The 21,537-nt window shown below is 38.2% G+C and overlaps 1 protein-coding gene across 1 annotated transcript in view; it reads left to right on the forward strand.

The window, feature by feature from the left end:
- Window positions 1–21,537, forward strand: part of RRM1 (ribonucleotide reductase catalytic subunit M1) — a 42,221-nt gene that overhangs the window by 9,329 nt on the left and 11,355 nt on the right. Inside the window, exons 5-15 of the mRNA XM_069064741.1 lie at window positions 2,291–2,350; window positions 3,392–3,431; window positions 3,693–3,855; window positions 6,054–6,195; window positions 12,098–12,181; window positions 13,096–13,257; window positions 13,638–13,717; window positions 15,468–15,669; window positions 17,334–17,483; window positions 18,340–18,561; window positions 21,040–21,116. Coding sequence (XP_068920842.1) covers window positions 2,291–2,350; window positions 3,392–3,431; window positions 3,693–3,855; window positions 6,054–6,195; window positions 12,098–12,181; window positions 13,096–13,257; window positions 13,638–13,717; window positions 15,468–15,669; window positions 17,334–17,483; window positions 18,340–18,561; window positions 21,040–21,116 — 1,382 coding nt within the window. The remainder of the gene's footprint in view (window positions 1–2,290; window positions 2,351–3,391; window positions 3,432–3,692; window positions 3,856–6,053; window positions 6,196–12,097; window positions 12,182–13,095; window positions 13,258–13,637; window positions 13,718–15,467; window positions 15,670–17,333; window positions 17,484–18,339; window positions 18,562–21,039; window positions 21,117–21,537) is intronic.

The raw sequence follows: 21,537 nt of genomic DNA on the forward strand, positions 1-21,537 counted from the left end.
AAACAACATCAAAACAGACAAAGTACCAGCATAACAGCCATGTCTCCTCAGTCCTTGGCAGCTCTCAAAAGTTGTGGGTAATTCAAAATGGCCCTCAGCAATCCTCTGCATCTCTGTCTGCCTCCAAAGGTGCTACTTCCAAAAAAAAGTTCTTCTGCCTCTCTCTTTTCTTGTGTCTCTCTAAATTTACGTCACCAGCTCCTCCCAGTTCAGCCCTCTTTTTTCACGTCAACAAGTCCATCCCACAAGTGGGATTCACAAACTCTGGGTTTTAACACAATCAAACCAAAAACCAAGCCAATACAGGGGGATCTTTAAGTTCCATTTCTATTACATTCCACTCCTCCAGGATCCTTGGCCTTACAATCTCAATCTAAATGGCTATGGATCCTGGAACAAATAGAGGCACTATGCTTTGTAATCCTTGCCGACTATACCATAATGTAATGCCAAGGCAACTTCCCAAGGTTCAAAATACCAGCATAGGTGCTCTCCATTTTATTCAGTGAAAAATTAAGAACAGAGAAGATCAAAATATGACATCATTCAAAATACAGCATTTACTAAGTGATTCAATAGTCTCCAAGTGCTACCCCACCCCTGGACATTACATTCATTTAATCAATCACAAAGTCCCTCTTTTAAATACTACTCCACCCCTAGAATGTACATTCATTTAGTCCATCACAAAGCCCCTGTTCTCAAATGGAGATTAGTTTCCAGTCATAAGTAAAGTACATTCATTTGTTCAATCACAGAGCACAAAAAGGTCAAAAGTTCCCCACCCTTGGATCACAATTGAATCTATCCCAGAGTTACAACAAGCTTATGCACAGCATTTAATACCCAAGTGGAGATCTTTTCTTCATCTTGACATGAGGCAAGTTCTCAGCAACCTTTGTTCCTGGGGAGACAAAGCTCAGCAAGGCCACAAGATACATTGCCAGTCTCTTCACTAATTCATCCTCTGTCTGTAGAACAGTCCTAGAACCCCTGAAAACATTAGCAAAACCCTCTCCCAGGATTTCTGTAAACATACAACAAGAAAATCCTTCTTCAGGGCTTCTGAACCAACAGAAAGGTTCCCAGACCCCTACAACAACAGCACTGTCCTTCACCAGTGGACAGTATTCACTCTCTGTCTGCAGGACAGTCTCAGGAGCTCTGAACCAACAGCAAGGTTCCAAGCCCTCTGCAACAACAGCACTGTCTTTCACCAGTGGACAAATCTGGCAAAACAACATCAAAACAGATAAAGTACCAGCATAACAGCCATTTCTCCTCATCCTTGGCAGCTCTGGGTGGCAGTTCTCAAAAGTTGTGGGCAATTCAAAATGGCCCTCAGCAATCCTCTGCATCTCTGTCTGCCTCCAAAGGTGCTACTTCCAAAAAAAAGTTCTTGTGTCTCTCTAAATTTACGTCACCAGCTCATCCCAGTTCAGTCCTCTCTTTTCATGTCAACAAGTCCATCCCACAAATGGGATTCACAAGCTCTGTGTTTTAACACAATCCAACCAAAAACCAAGCCAATACAGGGGGATCTTTAAGTTCCATTACTATTACAGATATTACCTGTGTAATGGATATTTAGGTTGATGACTAATTAAAAGTCAATTGTAAAGTTAATTTCAGATACGAGTTATTACTGAGTACATGCTAAGAGTCTCTGTTGTTATTTTTGTCTTAAGGCTAGTTCATTTCCACCAATTTTCCACATGTCCAAAGCTACCTTTTTGATCAAACTAGTGCAAAATTTACAATTGTTCATGATTATTTTGTAGGGTATAGAAAAAACATAAGAAGTTAGGTTCAAATAGTTGATTTGAATTTTGAAAAATTAAGCAATTTTTCAGCATATAAGCTGAAGTAAACTTGTATACAATGCTTTGCCAAATTTTAATCTACCCTTCTGTGTAGATTTGTAGAGAAATCTGTATTTTTAGACAATAATGGAATATACCTGACTATATACATGACACTTGGTTTTTCCGTGTAGTTGGATTAAACAGAATGGCTGGTTTTTTGTTGTTGTTTGTTTTCTTTTTTGGAGGGGGGAAGGTAGGGCAGTTGTGGTTAAGTGATTTGCCCAAGATCACACGGGTAGTTTTGTGTTAAGTGTCTGAGACAGGATTTGAACTCAGGTCCTCCTGACTCCAGGGCCGGTTCTCTATTCACTGCACCACCTAGCCGCCCCCATGAATGGCTGATTTTTCAAAAAAGACTATTGGAAGAAATTTTTAGTGTCCTAAATTTATTCAGTTAATCTAATTCTGAAATTCTTTTCCTTTAGCGACTCAACTCTGCCATTATTTATGATCGAGATTTCTCTTATAATTACTTTGGCTTTAAGGTAAGAAATGCTTTGTATTTATTTTTATTTACTTATCCATTCATTCATTTGTTTATGTAGGAGTGGGAGTGGGAAATTGTTAAAAGGGGCTAAGTAATCTAAGGAATAAGCAGTAGGGAGATGGGGTGCAATTTGAGCTACCTGGGCTTTTCTATCCTTATTTGGATTTTTTTCCCATTTCTCTTTAGCATTTTGGGTGCCTTGAGAATAGTACTGGAGGATTTTTCAAAATTATAGCATACTAGCCATTCATTGACATTTGTACAGAGTGCTATATCCAGCTATTATTAATTATGAAATAATTTTTTTCTAGAATTTTTATTACTTAGTATTTTTTAAACCCAAACTCTTAAAATTTCAACAGTTTAATAATAGAACGGGTTCCAGAATGAAACTAGTCTTTATGCAATACAGTTAGATATTTTTAAAGCAACTGCTATTTGCAATGTGCCACGTTGTGGAATGGAGGCAGCTAGGGGTGAACTGGATAGAGTTCTGCGTCTGGAGTGAGGAAGACTCATCTTCCTAAGTTCAAATCTGTCCTCAGACTCTTACTAGCTATATGACCTGGGAAAGTCACTTAACAGTGTTTGCCTCAGGTTTTCATCTGTAAAATGAACTGGAGAAGGATATGGCAAACCTCTAGTATCTTTGCCAAGAAAATCCAATATGGGATTGGACACAGAGAGTCGGACATAACTGAAACGACTAAACACCAACATGTGGAAAAGTCACTTGTAATTAATTTTCCTTTTAAAAGAGTTGAAGCTTGCCTTAATGTGAATGGCTTTATGTGTGGTACAAGGGAAAGAGTGTTGGACTGGCAGCCAGGAGACCTCAGTTCTAGTCCTGGCTTTGCCACTGACTTTGTTTTGTGACCTTTGGGAGATCACTTTGCAACTCTGGGTCATAGTTAACTCTGTAAGATGAAGATGTTGGTCTAGGACTCTAGATGGTCTCTCCCAGCTACAACAACCTATGATACCTTAGTTGAATTATAATCTGAATGATTTATGGTGTCTGCTTTGGCTTTTCTTCTAGACCTTAGAACGTTCCTATTTGTTGAAGATCAATGGAAAGGGTAAGAATTAAACGTATTCTTGAGTGATTTGTTTTATCTTTGTAGGGTTGCATAATAAACTATGTGCTCTTCAGCTTAAGAGGTCTATCTTCTAACTTTCAAATATTATTTATATACTTTAGGCTATATATTTCAACAGTTATCTTAGCTTTTCCTTTTAAGTTTTTCTAATGACATTTTGCTTTTGTGATTTCACCATCTGTTCCAAACTTATTATGATAAGCTGTCGTATCATAGAAGAATTGCTTCTCTTACCTTTAGTGGCTGAACGACCTCAGCACATGCTAATGAGAGTTTCTGTGGGAATACACAAAGAAGACATTGATGCTGCTATTGAAACCTACAACCTTCTCTCTGAGAGATGGTTTACTCATGCTTCCCCCACCCTCTTTAATGCAGGCACCAACCGTCCCCAGCTTTCTAGGTACGTTATATTCCGTATCCCTTTTGACTTTCCTTAATGCTCTGGAAGTCTTCTGACCTACAGAGATGAACTTTGGCCTAAACAAATTAGAACAGTTCTTCATAGCATTTTTTCAAAATATGAGCAGTTCAGACAATCACAATAAGATTACTTTAGTTCTTAGATTTGTACCTCATATTCTCGATTTGTGACAAGCTATCTGTTTTTATATTGAAGGGAACTCTTAGTTGAGCAATAAATAGCTAGCAGCATTTTTATAGAATATTGGATTGAAGATTCTGCAGGGCCCCAAAAGAATTAGGTCTGAGGAATTGTCTTAGCTACAGAGAAATATATTACTATTCATTTGTTTCTTGTTAGGTATTTTATGCCTTTTCAAGAGATGTGGGTCTGCTGTATCCTGGGTCATGGTCATATTGTCGACTGTTTTAATGCTTTCCTTCAATTACCCTTTGAAAAGGCAGTCCAGTTCTGAGGTATTGCAAACAAGCCAGATTAGTTTGATCTTGCATGTCAGGCATCTAATACAGCCTGTAGACATAAAGGAAGTCTGGGAGGAAGGAGAGAAGAAATTCAAGCTACTTTGCCTTCTTTGGATTTTGTGAATGTTGTGGTGGGGGTTGGGGAAGGAATAGCTGTCATCTAAGTGGCTAGGAGTCAGGAACACCTAAATTCAAATCCTGCCTCTTGACGCTTTTATCTCTGTTTCAGGGAGCTCACTAGACTTGATATACCAGTAAGTTATGACATGTGGAAATTTTTCACACTAACAAAATCAAATCAAGGATCCTTTGAATTAAGTACTTACTGAGTGCTATTTCAATGTCCAGTACCATGCTAGATGTTGTGCAGAAGAGATATTATGAAGGAATGGGCCCCAAACTGGAAGGAAATCAGTTAGGTCTAGGCATATGGGGTCTGCTTCTTTATAAGTGCAGAAGAATAAGTTCCTGCTCTTAAATAGCTTTGTAGTCTAGTTGAGTTAACTACCTAAGACACAAAAAAAGCACAATTAGACTAGATCCTAAATAGGTATCGACACTTTAAGTGCAATGGGAGATAAGAGGTTTTGAAGGGGAGGGCAGGACTTGATGTAGACCTTGAGGTATATGTAAGGCTTTGATGAATGTAGGGAAAGAGGGAAGGACATTTTGTGAAGAGAGGGTGGGGAGGAGAGCATAGAGAGTAGGCAGAAACCCTCAGGTATGAATGATCATGGTATATTCAGGAGAGAATAAGAATCCTGGCCTGACTTGATGCATGTGGGGGGTTAGTTAGAAATAAGTATAGGTAGAGAGTAGGTGGCTAGATTTAATAAGGAGGGTCATGACAACCAGAATAGATCTTAGGAGTGATGCAATAGGTAGTCTTTGCTCCTTGAACAGATAAAAGAGCTTGGTGAAAATTTATTTTAGAAATAATAGTTTAGGGATATCATGTAGAAATTGGTTGGATGTGGAGGCAATATTTTATAATACAAAGGACATTGGACTTAGAACCAGAAACCTGGAATAACCTTGTTTCTTTTTCATTTTCAAAGAGGATCATTGACATCCCGATGTTGGGATAAAATAGTAGATGATGGGTGATGTCTTGGCTTGTGTGTGAATTGGATTTAAGTGAGGCAGAGCTGTACAAAGTTGTCAGCATCACTCTTTCTTCCAGAGTCATTCAAGTCCAGCAGTAGGATAAAAATCAAGACAAATGGCTATGGTCCTGAATAACTGGGTGACTGGGACATTCCTTAGTCTCTTTGACCCTTACTTTCTTTATATGTAAAATGATGATAATACTTGTACTACCTACTCTACTGGATTGCTGTTAGGAAAGTGCTTTTTATTATTTAATGCCTTACAGGTATGAGTTGTTATTAGATTAACAGTTTGGTTGGGTTTTTTGTCAACTAATGAGCAGAATGAATTGGTACCTCAGTTGGAGAGGGAATTGGTAGTATTGAATGGGGAGTAGCAGGATGACAAAACTGTCAGAAGACAATTTCTGGATTTATCTTTCAGGCTTTGTCATGCTAGTAAGTTCAGGGCTTAGGGTAGATAAAACTGGTTTTGAAAATTTAAAATCTTCTTTATAGTTTCTGTTCTCATACTTAATAAACATTATAGTCTTCTGAAAATACAAGTACATTCTGTCATCCTGCTTATCTCAGTATTATTTACTTTTACATATTTGCTTTCTTGTAGTTGCTTCCTTCTGAGTATGAAAGATGATAGTATTGAAGGCATTTATGACACACTAAAGCAGTGTGCACTGATTTCCAAGTCAGCTGGTGGCATTGGAGTTGCTGTGAGTTGTATCAGAGCTACTGGAAGTTACATTGCTGGGGTAAGTGTCCCAAGGTTTGACTTGAAGAAAACTATTATAATTGAGTGAAATTCTGGTGTGTGTGTAGTATAAACCTGAAATACTAGGGCATTTGACCCAGAATCAAGAGGCCTGAGTCTAGTTCCATCTGTACTATTGACTACTTGCATGGCTTTGGGCCATTCCCTTTTCTTTGGGCCTTATTTTCTTTCTTGTAAAATAAGGGAGTTGGAATAAATGATTTGTATGGTTCTTAGAGGCAACTGGTGGCACAGTGGATAGAATTCAGGACTTGGAGTCAGGAAGGCCTGAGTTCAAATCCAGCCTTAGACACTTAGGGAAGTCACTTAACTTCTGTTTGCTCCAGTTTTCTCAACTGTAAATTGTGAATAATAGCTTCACCTACCTTGCAGGGTTATTGTGAGGATCAAATGAGATATTTGTAAAAATACTTAGTATAGAGGGGTGGAGTCAAGATGGCGGAGTAAAAAGAGGACTTCCTCACAGCTCCAGCTCCCACCTCCCCCAATTCATGTAAAAATTGACTCTAGACAGACTTTGGAGCTATAGAAAACACAAAATTACACAGAGAAGTTAACCTGCTGAGGACAGGCTGGCAGCAAGCAGCCAGCGCTCTGGGAGCCGACCCCAGCTCTGCTGGAGCCGGAAGTCTTAGCCCCAGGGTGGCCTGACCAGCTGCCAGCTGGAGGGACTTCAGTTTAGCAGCAGCTGTGGCGGTTTCCAGAATTAACCCATAGATGCCAAGGACAAAGTGAGAGATCAGTGCAGTGTGGACTTTGGGACCTGGGAATTTGGAGTGCAATCTGGCACTCCGAATCATCTGAGGAGAATCATTCCTTCAGAATTAGATTGGAACAAATGGAAGCTAGTGACTTTATGAGAAATCAAGATACTATTAAATCCAAACAAATGAAAAAATAGAAAGCATTGTGAAATATCTCATTGGAAAAACCACTGACCTGGAAAATAGATCCAGGAGAGATAATTTAAAATTATTGGACTACCTGAAAGCCATGATCAAAAAAAGGACCTAGAAATCATCCTTCAAGAACTTCTCAAGGAAAATTGCCCTGATGTTTTAGAACCAGAGGGCAAAATAGAAGTTGAAAGAGTCCACCGATTACCTCCTGAAAAAGATCCCAAAAAGAAAAGATAGGAATATTATAGCCAGGTTCCGGGGTTCCCAGATGAAGGAGAAAATATTACAAGCAGCCAGGAAGAAACAATTTGAATATTGTGGAAACACAATCAGGATAACTCAGGATCTGGCAGCTTCTACATTGAGGGATTGAAAGACTTGGAATATGATATTCTGGAGGTCAAAGGAGCTGGGATTAAAACCAAGAATCACCTGCCCAGCAAAACTGAGCATCATGTTCCAGGGGAAAATATGGTCATTCAGTGGAATAGAGGACTTTCAAGCATTCTTGATGAAAAAACCAGAGTTGAATAGAAAATTTGACATTCATATACAAGAAGCAAGAGAAGCATGAGAAGGTAAACAGGGAAAAGAAACCATAAGGAACTTATCAAAGTTGAACTACTTTTATTCCTACATGGAAAAATAATAATTGTAACTTATGAAACTTTTTTCAGTATGAGAATAGTTGAAGGGAATAGAAATGTATATATGTGTGTATATTTATGTATATGTATACATACATATATGTGTTTATAGGAGGGTACATGGATGTATGAATACATATGTGAGTGTGTGTATATATGTCTATAGGTATACATAGACAGAGGGCACAGGACCAATTGAATAGGAAGGGATGATACTTAAAAGGTGAAATTAAGAGGTGAGAGAGGAATATAATGAGAGTAGATGGGGAGAGACAGAATGGGGTAAATTATCTCATAGAAGAGGCAAGGGAAAATTGTTACAATGGAGGGGAAGAACAGGAAGGCAAAAGGGAATGAATCAACCTTATTCTCATTGAATTTGGCTTAGGGAGGGAATGACATACACACTAAATAGGGTATCTCACCCTATAGAAGAGTAGAGGAGAAGGGGAAGAAAGAGGGGATAATGGAAGGGAGGGCAGGCTGGGGAGGAGGGAAGTTGGAAGCACCCACTTTTGAAAAGGAAAAGGATCAAAGTAGAGAATAGAACAAGTGGGGGGTGGGATAGGATAGAGGGAAATATAGTCAGTCTTCCACAATATATTGTTATAGGAATATAAATTTAAAGATCTTCCCTGCTCCTAGGTTAAGTGTACCTGGAGCCTATGGTGGGAGGCTTGTTTTTCAGGAAAGCCCACACCTTGGTGCTTTGTGATTGGGCAGTGGGTCAAGAGGGTTGTTACATTCTCTGAGCCAGGAGAAGGCTATATAATCCCTGATGGGAGACTTTGCTTTGGGGCTCACTTTGAGAAGTGTTGTGTGATTTGACCAGATGAGACTCTGGGCAGCCGTTGTTGAGAGCCCCCCTGGCTTTGAAAACCCAGATGTTAATGCTTCCCTCTCTGGTAACTGGGATAAGGTATGGATGTATGTAATAGCTGGCAGTTTGGAAGCCTGTCTGCTGAAATGTTCTTGTAACTTATACTTGTAACCTCTGTATACTCTGTAGTTTGGGGTGCTGACCTTTTTTCTCCTGAACTAGGTAAATGATGTATGTTTGATTGATTAAAGTAAGCTTGTTAACCCATTTTGAGTTGCTTTCCTTTAGAAAAGCAGATCTAAGGACCTGTGTTGGCAGCTACCCTGGGGACGCTGGGGTGCTTGCTGCTACAAAATGGCGACGAGGATGGGATCTGCAGAGTAAAAGGAAAGTATCGGGGCTGGGATAATTGTTTGTTTCCCAGTTGTGGTAGCTGTGACTCTGTGGAGTCATGGCCCAGGAGAGAAGAATGGCCTGCATGTAGACTTCACTGAGCTGAAAGCAGGAATGGTGAGCTGCCTGCATGGGGACCTGGGAAGAACCTAGGAGCTGCTGTCGCCTACCCAGGAGTTTGGAATGGACAAGATAAGCACTGTGCTGCAAGGCAGGAACACTGAATGTGTTTCCTTGCTGCATCCCACAGTTTGGGACCCGGGGGGAGGATGGACTTGTGTCTATGGTGGGTGGGGTGAAGGGCCATGGACCCCCAAGGACCCCACCCTATTGGTTTTGTTGCCCCAATGCCCTTCAGAACTTGGGAGTAGGGGCTAGAGCTGTGTGAGGGGAAGGACACCCTCCTCTGCCCAAAAGAACTTTATTTGGACTCTTGTTTTGAATTGAGGTGATAAGGCAATGTACTTTGTGTTTGTTTAAGGCCCTGTGGCCACTTTGGTAACTTTAGTTATATATCTTGAAAATGTGACCTAAGAGATGTTTAGTTCTAATTCAAATGTAAATTGTCTATGCTATGGTCATAAAAGATCTTGGGGCTGAATGTTATAGGAATGTAAATTTAAAGATCTTCCCTGCCCCTAGGTTAAGTGTACCTGGAACCCATGGTGGGAGGCTTGTTTTTCAGGAAAGCCCACACCTTGGTGCTTTGTGATTGGGCAGTGGGTCAAGAGGGTTGTTACATTCTCTGAGCCCAGAGAAGGCTATATAATCCCTGATGGGAGACTTTGCTTTGGGGCTCACTTTGAGAAGTGTTGTGTGATTTGACCAAATGAGACTCTGGGCAGCCGATGTTGAGAGCCCCCCTGGCTTTGAAAACCCAGATGTTAATGCTTCCCTCTCTGGTAACTGGGATAAGGTATTGATGTATGTAATAGCTGGACAGTTTGGAAGCCTGTCTGCTGAAATGTTCTTGTAACTTATACGTGTAACCTCTGTATACTCTGTAGTTTGGGGTGCTGACCTTTTTTCTCTTGAACTAGGTAAACGATATATGTTTGATTGATTAAAGTAAATTTGTTAACCCATTTTGAGTTGCTTTCCTTTAGAAAAGCACATCTAAGAACCTGTGTTGAAAGCCACCCTGGGGACATTGGGTGCTTGCTGCTACATATATCCACTATGGAAATGTTTTGCATAGCTATTCTTGTACAACCTATATTATTGAATTGCTTATCTTCCCAGTGAAGGTGGGTGACAAGGGAGGAAGGGAAAGGATCTGGAATCCAAAGTTTTAAAATCAAAGTTTAAAAATATATACACATATTATTATTATTTTACATGTAATTGGGAAATGAGATATACAGAAACTGGGGCATAGAGATCCACTGTGCCCTACTGGAAAGTTGAAGGGAGAATGGGGGAAGATACAGGAGAGAGGAGATTGGGGGAGGGGATATTGAGTGAGAACACTGTTTTGGGGTGATGGATAGGGAAAATTGGGGAGAAAATTTGTAACTCAAAATCTTGTGGAAATGAATGATGTAAACTAAAAAATAAGAAAAGAGAAAAAAAATACTTAGTATAGTACCTGGCACATAGTAGACACTTTGTAAATGTTTATTTTCTTCCCCTTCCCTCCCTTTCTAGCTTTGACATCCTATAATATATTTTATAATGAAATTTGGATAAAGTGATATGCATCATTATATTGGTTCTCTGCAAAATTGAGAGACATTCTTCATGAAATTTTCTGCATGTTCAGTACTAGTGTTTCATCAACAGTTTTTGTTAAATGCCACCTTAATTGAAACTGATGCCAACTTCAAACCTTAGTTCTGCTCTGAATTGTGAGAAAGAATGTTTCTTTTTTATTATCAGTCAATTCTTCATTTTCTGGTGGCACAGTGGGTGGAGTACTAGGCCTCAAGTTAGAAAGACCTGAGTTCAAATGTGGCTTTGGATGCTTACTAGTTATGCAACCCGGATGAGTCACTTCATTGTTGTTTGCCTCAGTTTTCTCATCTGTAAAATGGGGGAGATAACAGTACCTATCTCCTAGGGTCAATGTGAGAGTCAAATGAGATAGTATTTGTTTTTGTTTTTTTAAAAGCACCTATCACAGAACCTGGCAAATTGTAGGCATTATAAATTCTTGTTACTTTCTTCCCCCTTTAACTTCCCCCACTGGAAAAGAGAAGGGCTCAGTACCAGGTTTTAGACATGGATAGATTGCTGTAAATGACAGCAATGGCGTGAGAAATACTTTTCTTAACCACCTTTAGAGTCAGTGATTATTTTGGAGAAACCATTGTGCTATTCTTTGAAAATATGACATGATAATTTTACACTCTGTGAGAGTTGAGTTGTTTATATACTTATCTTTTTTAGCTCTTTTCATCATTACCTTGTGACAGAGTGACCAGGTTAATCTGTGAGGCTCCCTCTAATCCTCAGATTCAACCAAAGTATGCTTAAATTACTCTGATTTGTCTTTTTCTGTTAGAACCAGTTCATTCATTAAATTTTGGAGCTAGAAGAGAGAGAGATTTTTAGGAGTGATCTGTTTTAACTCTCTAGTTTTACAAATGAGAACATTGAAGTCCATAGAGAGGAAGTGACTTGCCCAAGGCAATAGCTTATGAGTAGCAGAACCTATGATTTGCTTATCCGGTTATTTTTGAGCTCTCAAAGGTATCTTTATATTTTGAATAAGAAAATGCCACCCCACCCCCACAATTGTTTCTTTAGCATGCTACTTTTCCTACCATAGCCAAGATTCTCATTTAAAAGCAATTTTATGTCAAGAGTTGTATATGTAAAATTAAAATTAGCCTTATTTGGTAAACCAAATAAGAACCCTAAAGGGGTTCTTTTGATGTAAAGTTGGAATTTTGCACTATGAAAAAAGGTGTCAGTGGAGTTATATTCTGCCTTTCCTTGCTTTCCTTATGCTGAACAACTTGTTTCCAAGGAAATATTAAGAGACAGAAGAAAGTTGAAACTTGATGAGTTAACATCCAAGAACTGGGACCTTATTTGGAGTCATTTGTTTTGTTTGGCCATCTTGATCTTTCCTCTGCCCCACTGACAATTGAGCTGAGCATTTTTGTTTGTTTCTTTCAGACAAATGGCAATTCTAATGGCCTTGTTCCTATGCTTAGAGTGTACAACAATACAGCTCGCTATGTGGATCAAGGGGGTAACAAGGTATTCTACTTTCTTCAGAATGTGAGAATCAGAATTAAAGGTCAACATCTGCTTGCAGGGAGGTGACTCACTTGTGTGCAGTTTCTTATTGTTAAGTCCTTTATGTTTCAGTTTATTTTTGCAAAGAACTTTGTTTAAAAAATAGTTGATAATCTTTATGTCTTTTTAAATGTTGGCACTTTTTATAAAGTTTAAAAAATCATTGTCATTTTGTGGGAGGGGGAGACTGAAGTATAGAGAAGTTGAGGGAGCAAGTCAATATAAAGTCAATACTTGTGTGTATGTTCTGATTTGGTCTCCTGACCCACACTGTCCCTTATGGGTATTTTATATAACAATCACTTTTTCTATATTATCTAGTAATGAGTTAACTCCCTTTTGATTTGCTATTTTTACTTCATAAAGAACTTGGCATCATAGGTTTTCCTTTTGTCCCCCCTTTTTCTAAAGGGAACAGCTTTTATAGTTAAAGAAATAAATCCCTTCTCTGAATTTTACATATTCTTTTGGTGCCATTGAAAGGGGAGGAAAACTGGTCTAGAAGTTATCTAGCTCTTATGGCCAGCTTCATCTCTAAGGATTAGAATTGTATCTTGCTCTCTGTGAAGTCTATTCTTTTATCTGTCTAGGTATAAATTCAAAGCATTTAGCTTATTAATTACATGCCTAGTGTGATGTTATTAAAATTTGGCTATTTCATGGGAGAGCAAGATATTTGACCACCCTGCTTAGTTTCCTCATCTGTCAAATGGGAACAGTCCCTACTTTACCTATCTCATCGTAGTGAGGAACATATGAGATGCAATGGATGTGAAAATGCTTTGGAAAGTAAAAATTCCTCTACAATTTGAAGGGATTATTGCCTTCAGATTTTATTATACTAGTTCTTAAAACAGCACTGATTTACCTTTTAGCGGCCAGGGGCATTTGCCATCTACTTGGAACCATGGCACTTGGACATCTTTGAATTCCTTGACCTGAAGAAGAATACTGGAAAGGAAGAGCAGCGAGCCAGGGATCTTTTTTTTGCCCTCTGGATTCCAGATCTCTTTATGAAACGTGTGGAGAACAATCAGGTGAGTACTTGATACCAGATGTGGAAGTCAAATAAGTGAATGACCTGATTTATCAAATTTTTCTTTTCTGTTGTTGTATCTAGTGCTTATTAAGTGCTTACCTCCATATGGATCCATGTAGGATACTGGACAAAGCAAGTTAGAAGATGTTGTGTCAGCCTTTTAGAGGTTTATTATCTAAAATAGATGATATTTGACAAAAGTAAAAAGGACTTTAAAGAAGAAATGGTATGGAAGAGACTGAATCACTTATAAAAAATTATTGCCACAGTCCATTTGTAGGACAAAGAATGAAAGGAATTCTTATCCCATACATTAGGACTTGAGATGAAGTAGGTAACTAACATTTCCTTATAGAAGTTTGTTTTTGTCTCGTGTAGGATTGGTCTCTGATGTGTCCTAATGAGTGTCCTGGTCTGGATGATGTTTGGGGAGAAGAGTTCGAGAAGTTATATGAAAGGTATGATAAAAGGAAAAAATAAAATATTAACTATCTTCTTCCCTAGCACAGTGTCTTTCTTATTTATTTATTTATTTATTTTTAAAGGCAATTGGGGTTAAGTAACTTGCTCAAGGTTACACAGCCAGCAGTTATTTCTGGGTGTGGTGCTAAGTATCTGAGCCTGGATTTGATCCCCAGGTCATCCCGACACTGGGGCCGGTGCTCTTACTCCCTGAGCCACCTGATTGCTCCTACAGTGTCTTATTTATATAGTAGGGTCATAATAAATGCTATGATATAAATGATAACCTTGACCTGGAATAGCCAAATTTCTGTAACATGTCAGGGAAGGCATGTAATTAATTACTCAGTTACTAAGCACCTTGAATATTTTTTCTTAGACATGATAAAATAGTGCTTTATTTTGTTTTTCTCTAATGTAATTGACATAAAACTGTATTTTCTTGCTATGTTTTTATCTTATCCTCTTCTAGACTGTAAGGACTTTAACAGTAGAGACTATTTGTTGAATAGGTTTGTTACACAGGCCAAGATATAAATGTACCTTTGTCATTGGGTACCCCCATTTCATTCTTTGTGTCTTTAAAACTTCTGTTAAATGTTTTATTTTTATTTTTAAAGACTAGGTTTTTATTACCAATGGAGAGTGCTTAGAGGTCAAGCCTCCTTTTGAAAGGTTGATTAACTGTAGGAGTAAATTTATATTAACTGTATTAGACAATTTGAATACATTGAACTCTGTATGCTGCCTGCTGTGCTCTGTTAGTGTTCACATGTCAAGAATGGGGTCACATTAAAGGGATACTGACTAAGTAGGTAGTGCAGTGGATAGAGTACTGGGCCTGGAATCAAGAAGGTTACTCTTCCTGAGTTCAGATCTGGCCTCAGACACTTACTAACTGTATGACCCTCGGTAGGAGAAGGAAATAGCAAACCACTCCAGTATCTTTGCCAAGAAAACTCCAAATGGGGTCCTGAAGAATCAAACGTGACTGAAACAATGGAACAACAAGACCAGTACTAAACAGATCTGTTGAAAGGAAGAGAACCTGATGTTTTTTTTTTCCCCTGGGATTTTCTTGTGATTCTACTTTATACTTGACCTCCACAGTTGGTACCTCACACTATAGGGTGATGACACCTTCTGTCTTGCCTAGTTGTCACTGTCTGTATTTTACCAAATTTCCCTTAGTTATTTTTAGAAGCTCAATGCTGTTTTGAGTGTACTAAGGGAAGGGAAGAATCTTGGGTTAGTATGGTTAGATGGTAACTCTGGGAGTCAAGAACACTTGGGTTCTTCTTCTGCCTCTGATATATACTAGCTATGTGGTATTGGGCAAGTCACTTAATTTTTCATTGTGCCAGACAACTCTCAAAAGACTTTAAGTTATAGATTACTAATTTGCATTGGCAGAGGGAGTTTTTACAACAGAAATTCCTTGTATCAATGAATTCACAGATCTAGAACACAGAAAGGGAGGGGGGACACGGAGATATCCCTGCTGAGCCTAGGATGAGCTGGGGCAATTAGTAAAGAGAGATTAAGGAATTGGCAAGTAAAGGTCACATAATAAAGTAGATACCTGGAAACCCTATGTGTTTGAGAGCTTTGAGAACTAGTTCTTTCCATCCTTGTAGTTTGTCTTCACAGTTCTTAAAGTAGACATCTAGTCTTTCTAACTTGGTTGAAGTTATCTTTAATAAAATTTTTGAACACTCAGGCTGGCACCTTGGCTTTGTCTTTCAGTTATGAGAAGCAAGGTCGTGTCCGTAAAGTTGTAAAAGCCCAGCAGCTCTGGTATGCCATCATTGAGTCTCAGACGGAGACAGGGACCCCTTACATGCTCTACAAAGACAGCTGTAATCGGAAAAGCAATCAGCAGAACCTGGGAACCATCAAATGCAGCAATTTGTGCACAGAGATAGTAGAGTACACTAGTAAAGATGAGGTGAGTGCAAGAGCATAGCCCTCTTCAGTATACAGTGAAAGATAATCTCTTGCTAGCTTTGGTCTTCTCCTGAAGGACGCGAAGAGTGTTCAGCATTTTCTCATAAGTGGCAGAGCACTATTTTAGGCACAGAAAAGTAAAAAAAAAAAAACCATAGGAGTCATGGTCCATACCATAACTTAGTGATCTTTAAATTTTTCTGTGTAGAATTCCTATAAGATTGGTGGTATGACACATTGATGTCTTCAGTTCACACATGTAAATTGTCAAGTCTAGTGAGGGACAATAATTTATGTAACAGAAGTCTTCATGGCAGAAGGGGGGCAAGAGCAGGATTGTAGGTTGAAGCACTGAGCTGGATTGAACATAATGAACTAGGCAAAGTAAAGCATTGTGACCTTGGGAAGGGATCACATTTATGGGCTTCAGTTTTTCTCTGTAAAATGAGGCATTTTAGTGGATTATTTTATTTCTAGCACTGTTTAGTAGAGGGAAAAAAGCTCATGAAGCTTCAGAATTGGAGTGGGGTGAGTTGTGAGCTGGGGGATACTAAATCAGCTTGCTTGGTGAAACCTCAACTGAGGAGAGAGAAGGGGAATGAATAAAATGGGGCCTGATGAGATGAGGAAGGGGATGAAGCCCGTAACTTAGCATTTAGGAATGCCACGTTTGAGTGACATCAAACTGAAATGGTATGGAAGCTGGTCTTGTTGAAGAATGTTAACTTGGAGGGAGGAGAGATTGGAGATAGGAGCTGCTGCAAATGTCCACTTTTAAAATATTTGTTTATTTTTTGTTTTTATCTCATCTTAATTTCCAAATATGTCCTTGTTTCTTCCCTGGCCCAGTAAAGCCATTCCTTTATAACAGAGAATCAGAAAGAAAAGAGGAAAAAATGGTAACCAGAAGGAAGATAAATGCATTTCTTAGCTCTTTTCTAGGCCCAAATTTAGCCATTATAACTGCATCACATTAATGTGTGTGTTTGTCTGTGTACGTGCACCATACATTTACATAGTTTATTGTTTTCCTCGTTCTGGTGGTTCCACTCTACATCGTTACATATGTCTTTCCATGCTGTTCTTGAATTCTTCATGGTCATCTTTCCTTATGGTGCAGTTGTACTCTGTTGCTTTTATGTACCATTAAACCATGCTGCTATGAATATTTTCTTGAATATGGGGCACTTTTTTCTCTTTGAGCACCTGGGGTGTGTGCTTTGCAGTGGAATCCCTGGGTCAAAGAAGATGGACATTTTAGTTACTTTGTTAGTGTAATTCCAAATTGCTTTCCAGAATGGTTGAAATAGTACTTTGCCACCAGCAGTATATTAGTGTTTGTTTTTTTCTAACCCTTCCAACATTGACTTCCCATATTTTTTTTATTTTTCCAGCAATTACCTACTTGTGAAATACCTAGATATTATACTTGGTGAGAAATAGAGAAGAGGGCACATCCTAAATTTCTAGAAACTAGAAAGATGATAGAAGAAAATTGGCATGAATAAGAGAAGTGGGATCTGCTATAGTGGTAAAAAGAAAGATGTTAAAGCTAAGGTTATAATCGTGAGATTTGAGCAATACTGTTCATTGACAGTTCTGAAGAATTTGAAGCTGGGTATTTAACCCCAGTGTTATCTAACTTGTAATCATTTTGTATTCTAGGTTGCAGTCTGTAACTTAGCTTCTTTGGCCCTGAATATGTTTGTCACATTGGAGCACACATATGACTTCCAGAAACTGGCTGAGGTTACCAAAGTCATTGTTCGCAACTTAAATAAGATTATTGACATCAATTATTACCCGGTCCCAGAGGTATGATTAGTTAGTGTTTTTTTTTAATTTAACATTAGTAAATGCTAGAGTCCAGAGCCAAAGAAATTTTTGTTTCCATGAGCAAATAGTTATTAGAGCCCTTGCAACTTGTTGGAATTACATTTGATAAACTGAACTTTATAATATGGGATGCTCCAAAAAATTGGTGTAAGAATTCTCTTGGCTGTTATTTTGGTATACTGTTGCAATTGGGAGTATTTATATCCAATGCTGTTTTGAGAAAACAATATTCTTTGACTTTGTAAAGTTTTTTTGTTCTTTATTTCACTGTTACTAAATTGTGAAATAAACTTCATGCTTTATTGAAAAAGCAACTGATCGTATAGATTGTTGCTAGTAACTATTTGAAAGAAATTATTTTTTTAGTGTGCATTGCTTGGGAAAGGTTATTTGTTGACATTGATCTTTTCAGTTTCTGATGAGAAAGGGCAATATTGTATGAATGATGAAGAGTAGAAATAGCTAACTCATCAGCCTTGTTAAGGCGTCTGTTCATCTATTATGTGAAGAAAGCTTATTAAACACATTTGGATTTCTGAAAGATTTTGATATATAGGGGCACACATTGCCAGGCAGCATGCACTTACTTGTAAAGCATTGGACTGGGAGTTAGGAGATGGCTCTGATACTTTCTGACTGTGGGCAAATTGTTTAACCTCTTAGAGCCTTAGTTTCTTCTTTTATAAGACAGGCAGGGGATGGCAATTTTTGTACTAAATACTACTTCACAAGGTTGTTATGAGGAAAGGACTCGGTAAGCTATAAAGCACCATGGAAATGTGAGTTATTTGAATAGTCTTGTTTTTCCTTTTCTTTTCTATGAACTGACGCTAAGGCAAGTTTATCAAATAAACGTCATCGTCCCATTGGCATTGGAGTGCAAGGTCTAGCTGATGCTTTTATCCTGATGAGATACCCTTTTGAGAGTCCAGAGGCCCAGTTACTGAATAAACAGATCTTCGAAACCATTTATTATGGAGCCTTAGAAGCCAGCTGTGACTTGGCCAAGGAGTATGGTCCATATGAAACATATGAAGGCTCCCCAGTCAGCAAAGGAGTAAGTAAATGGAGGAAACATTTATTGATATGCACTTGTGCCCTCTAGACTTGAAAGAATTTGTCTAAACTCTCTATTTGTACTTAGAATGGGATAGTCATTTCTGCAACAGTAAAAATTATTGCCTTAAGTGACTATTGCTGCTCCCCCTGTTATCAGAAATGTAGTTCCTTCCCGCATAAATAACTGCAGTATAGTTCAGTTTCCTAGATTTTTTGACTTGGAAGGAAACTTAAAGGTCATATAGTCAAACCTTTACCTAAAATGTAAATCTCTTTTGCAACATTCTGAATAAGTGGTGATTCAACCTTTACTTGAAATCTTCTAGTACTGGAGAATTTTATGTCTTTCTGGGCAATCCATTCTACTCTAACAACTCTAAATGCCTTTTTCCCCATATTGATCGTCATCTGCCTTTTAAAGGAACTTCAACCTGGTTGTTACAGGTCCTGGTTCTGCTTTCTAGAGCTAATCAAAATAAGTATAATACTTGGGGCGGCTAGGTGGCTCAGTGAATAGAGCACTGGCCCTGGAGTCAGGAGGACCTGAGTTCAAATGTGGCCTCAGACACTTAACACAAAAACTAGCCATGTGACCTTGGGCAAGTCACTTAACCCCAGTTGCCCTGCAAAAACAACAACAAAAAAAAACCAATTATAATACTTGCCAGCCCTTGAGGTACTCTAAAACATTGATCCTTCCTGGATAAATGTTCCTATTTCTTCAGCCAATCCTTGTATTACATGTTTAAATAGTGATCTGTTGCCCCCTGTAAGTGCAAGCAAGATGGGATTTTTGTTTCCTTTTTGGAGTTAAGTTTCCCAGGCTTAGGCTAAATTGTAACTATCTGAAGGATTAATCTCCTTTGAACCCTGATAATTCACAGCTGTTCTGAGTCAAGTAGGTTTCATGCCTTCTGGCTCTGAGCCAATCAGGGGCCTAGTTTTTGTTACTTATTGTGGGAGGTTAATGTTTTGCTTTGGGGGTTCGATCATGAGAAGGATCTTTGATCTCCTGGTCAAGACCCTGAGTAAACTGTATTTTCAGAGCCCCCCAAATGCTTAGATGTCTGTGCTCCCTTGATCCAGTGATATATGGAAAGTATATAGCCATATTGCTATGTTTAGACAGCTGGAGATCTGTCTATTGATCTTTGTGCTAATTTCTCTGCATATATTTTCTATAATCACTTCTTTCTCTGTAATTAAAGTAGAACTGTTAACCTCTTTAAAGCTGTCTTTCCTTTATAAAGCAGATCAAACTGTGCTAGCAGGACATCCTAGGTGTGCTAGAGTGCTTGCTAATACACCCCCTCTCTTCATTACTCCAGGATAAATGTTCTTATTTCTTAAACCAGTCCTTGTATCACATGATTTTGAGATTCTTTGACTTTTAAAATACATTCCTAGCTCTGTGATTCTATAATATTCAAGTGTGACTTCCTATATCTGGAATCTTTTTTTTTTTTTTAAAGATTTGTTGGGTATGTATACCTTTACTTTAAAAAATAATTATTGCAGACTTGCTGTGTGTCTTAATAACTCCTTTGGTAAAAATGTTCTCAGGCTACAAAATTATCACTGGTCCTTGTTGTCTGTCTTGGATATGTTTGAACTTGTCATTCCATTTGAAGTGTGGTTCTTAGAACTCAACACTGCTACAGAGGATATCTTACCAGAGTGGAGTACAGTAGGTTTATGAGCTCCTTTACTCTGCATATTATGCTTCTGTTGTTTCAGCCTAAGGTTGCATTGGATTTTTTGAGTAACATTGCTTATTCATAATAAGTCTGTCTCTCTAAACTGCTAGGTCTTTTTCATGTGACCTATTTAACATATTAATATGTACCAATATGTTGATACATTACATAACATATTATATATTACATAGTTATATATAATATATATGCACATATATTTAAAATAATCTATTTTTTAACTGGAAACAGGATATCCTAATTGTAAATGGATTACATTAAGCAAACCTGAAAGAGGATTAAGTTAGCGCTATTGGGTTTTTAATACATTCTAAACAAGCATATTTATATTAGGGGTCTTTTCAGAGCAGTACCTAGATGATCACATTCCTGGCCATTTAGGAATTTATACATTTCATAAATACATGACTTTTTAACAAGAGGCTTTGAATACCAAATATAGATCATTTTCAAGATAGCTAGCTTTGACTTGGGGTTTTGAATTTGGTCATTATTTTGACTTAGGGTTTTTTTTTTTTCTTGTTTTGTCGATTTAAATTGATTTTGTGTGGAGAAGGATCAATAAGGGTGAGGGTGGAGTAGAGTCTTCCAACATTCATGGTTTGGATCTGTTTAATATTTGGCATTGAGGAAGACTTGTTAGGACAATTAGAGAATTCTTTTCCTGTGCAGATCTCTGATGGAACGTTTTTGTTTGCTTTAACTTAGTTTTGAACTAGTTTTAGGTGGTTTGTAATACATTTGGGTTGTTTTCTCTTCAGATTCTTCAGTATGATATGTGGAATGTCACTCCTACAGACCTGTGGGACTGGAAGGTTCTTAAGGAGAAGATTGCAAAGTGAGTAAATGTGTTAGCAGATCTTCATTTTTCAAGGATACAGCTTCTGAGATTAGTCCCAAAGTAGTTACTTTTAGTTACTCATTCATATCACCAAGTGCTAAGTTTTCCCTTCACTAAAATGATTTGTAACTTAGCCATGTTGAGAATATAGGTGAATTTTGCTTGAATGCATTGTCACAGAAATAAGTTAGAAATTTCTAAGGAAAATTTTGGTGGGCAGTCTTTGGTAAATTTTGACTGGGGGAAAAAATCTCCACAAGTTAGGGGTGTAATGGATAACCGAGAGAATAAGACAGCAAAATCGCTAATGCTTTGATAGGAGTGTTTATTAACCGGCTGGTGACTGCCTCTCAGAGGGAAAGACAGTCCCAAGACATAATTTTATAGACAATGTGATTGCTAGCAACAGAATATGTTT

This window comes from Petaurus breviceps, unplaced genomic scaffold (genome assembly GCF_028583685.1).
Source record: "Petaurus breviceps papuanus isolate PSGF00001 unplaced genomic scaffold, PetGlider_PUasm1.0 90639, whole genome shotgun sequence".
Classification (NCBI taxonomy): Eukaryota; Metazoa; Chordata; class Mammalia; order Diprotodontia; family Petauridae; genus Petaurus; species Petaurus breviceps.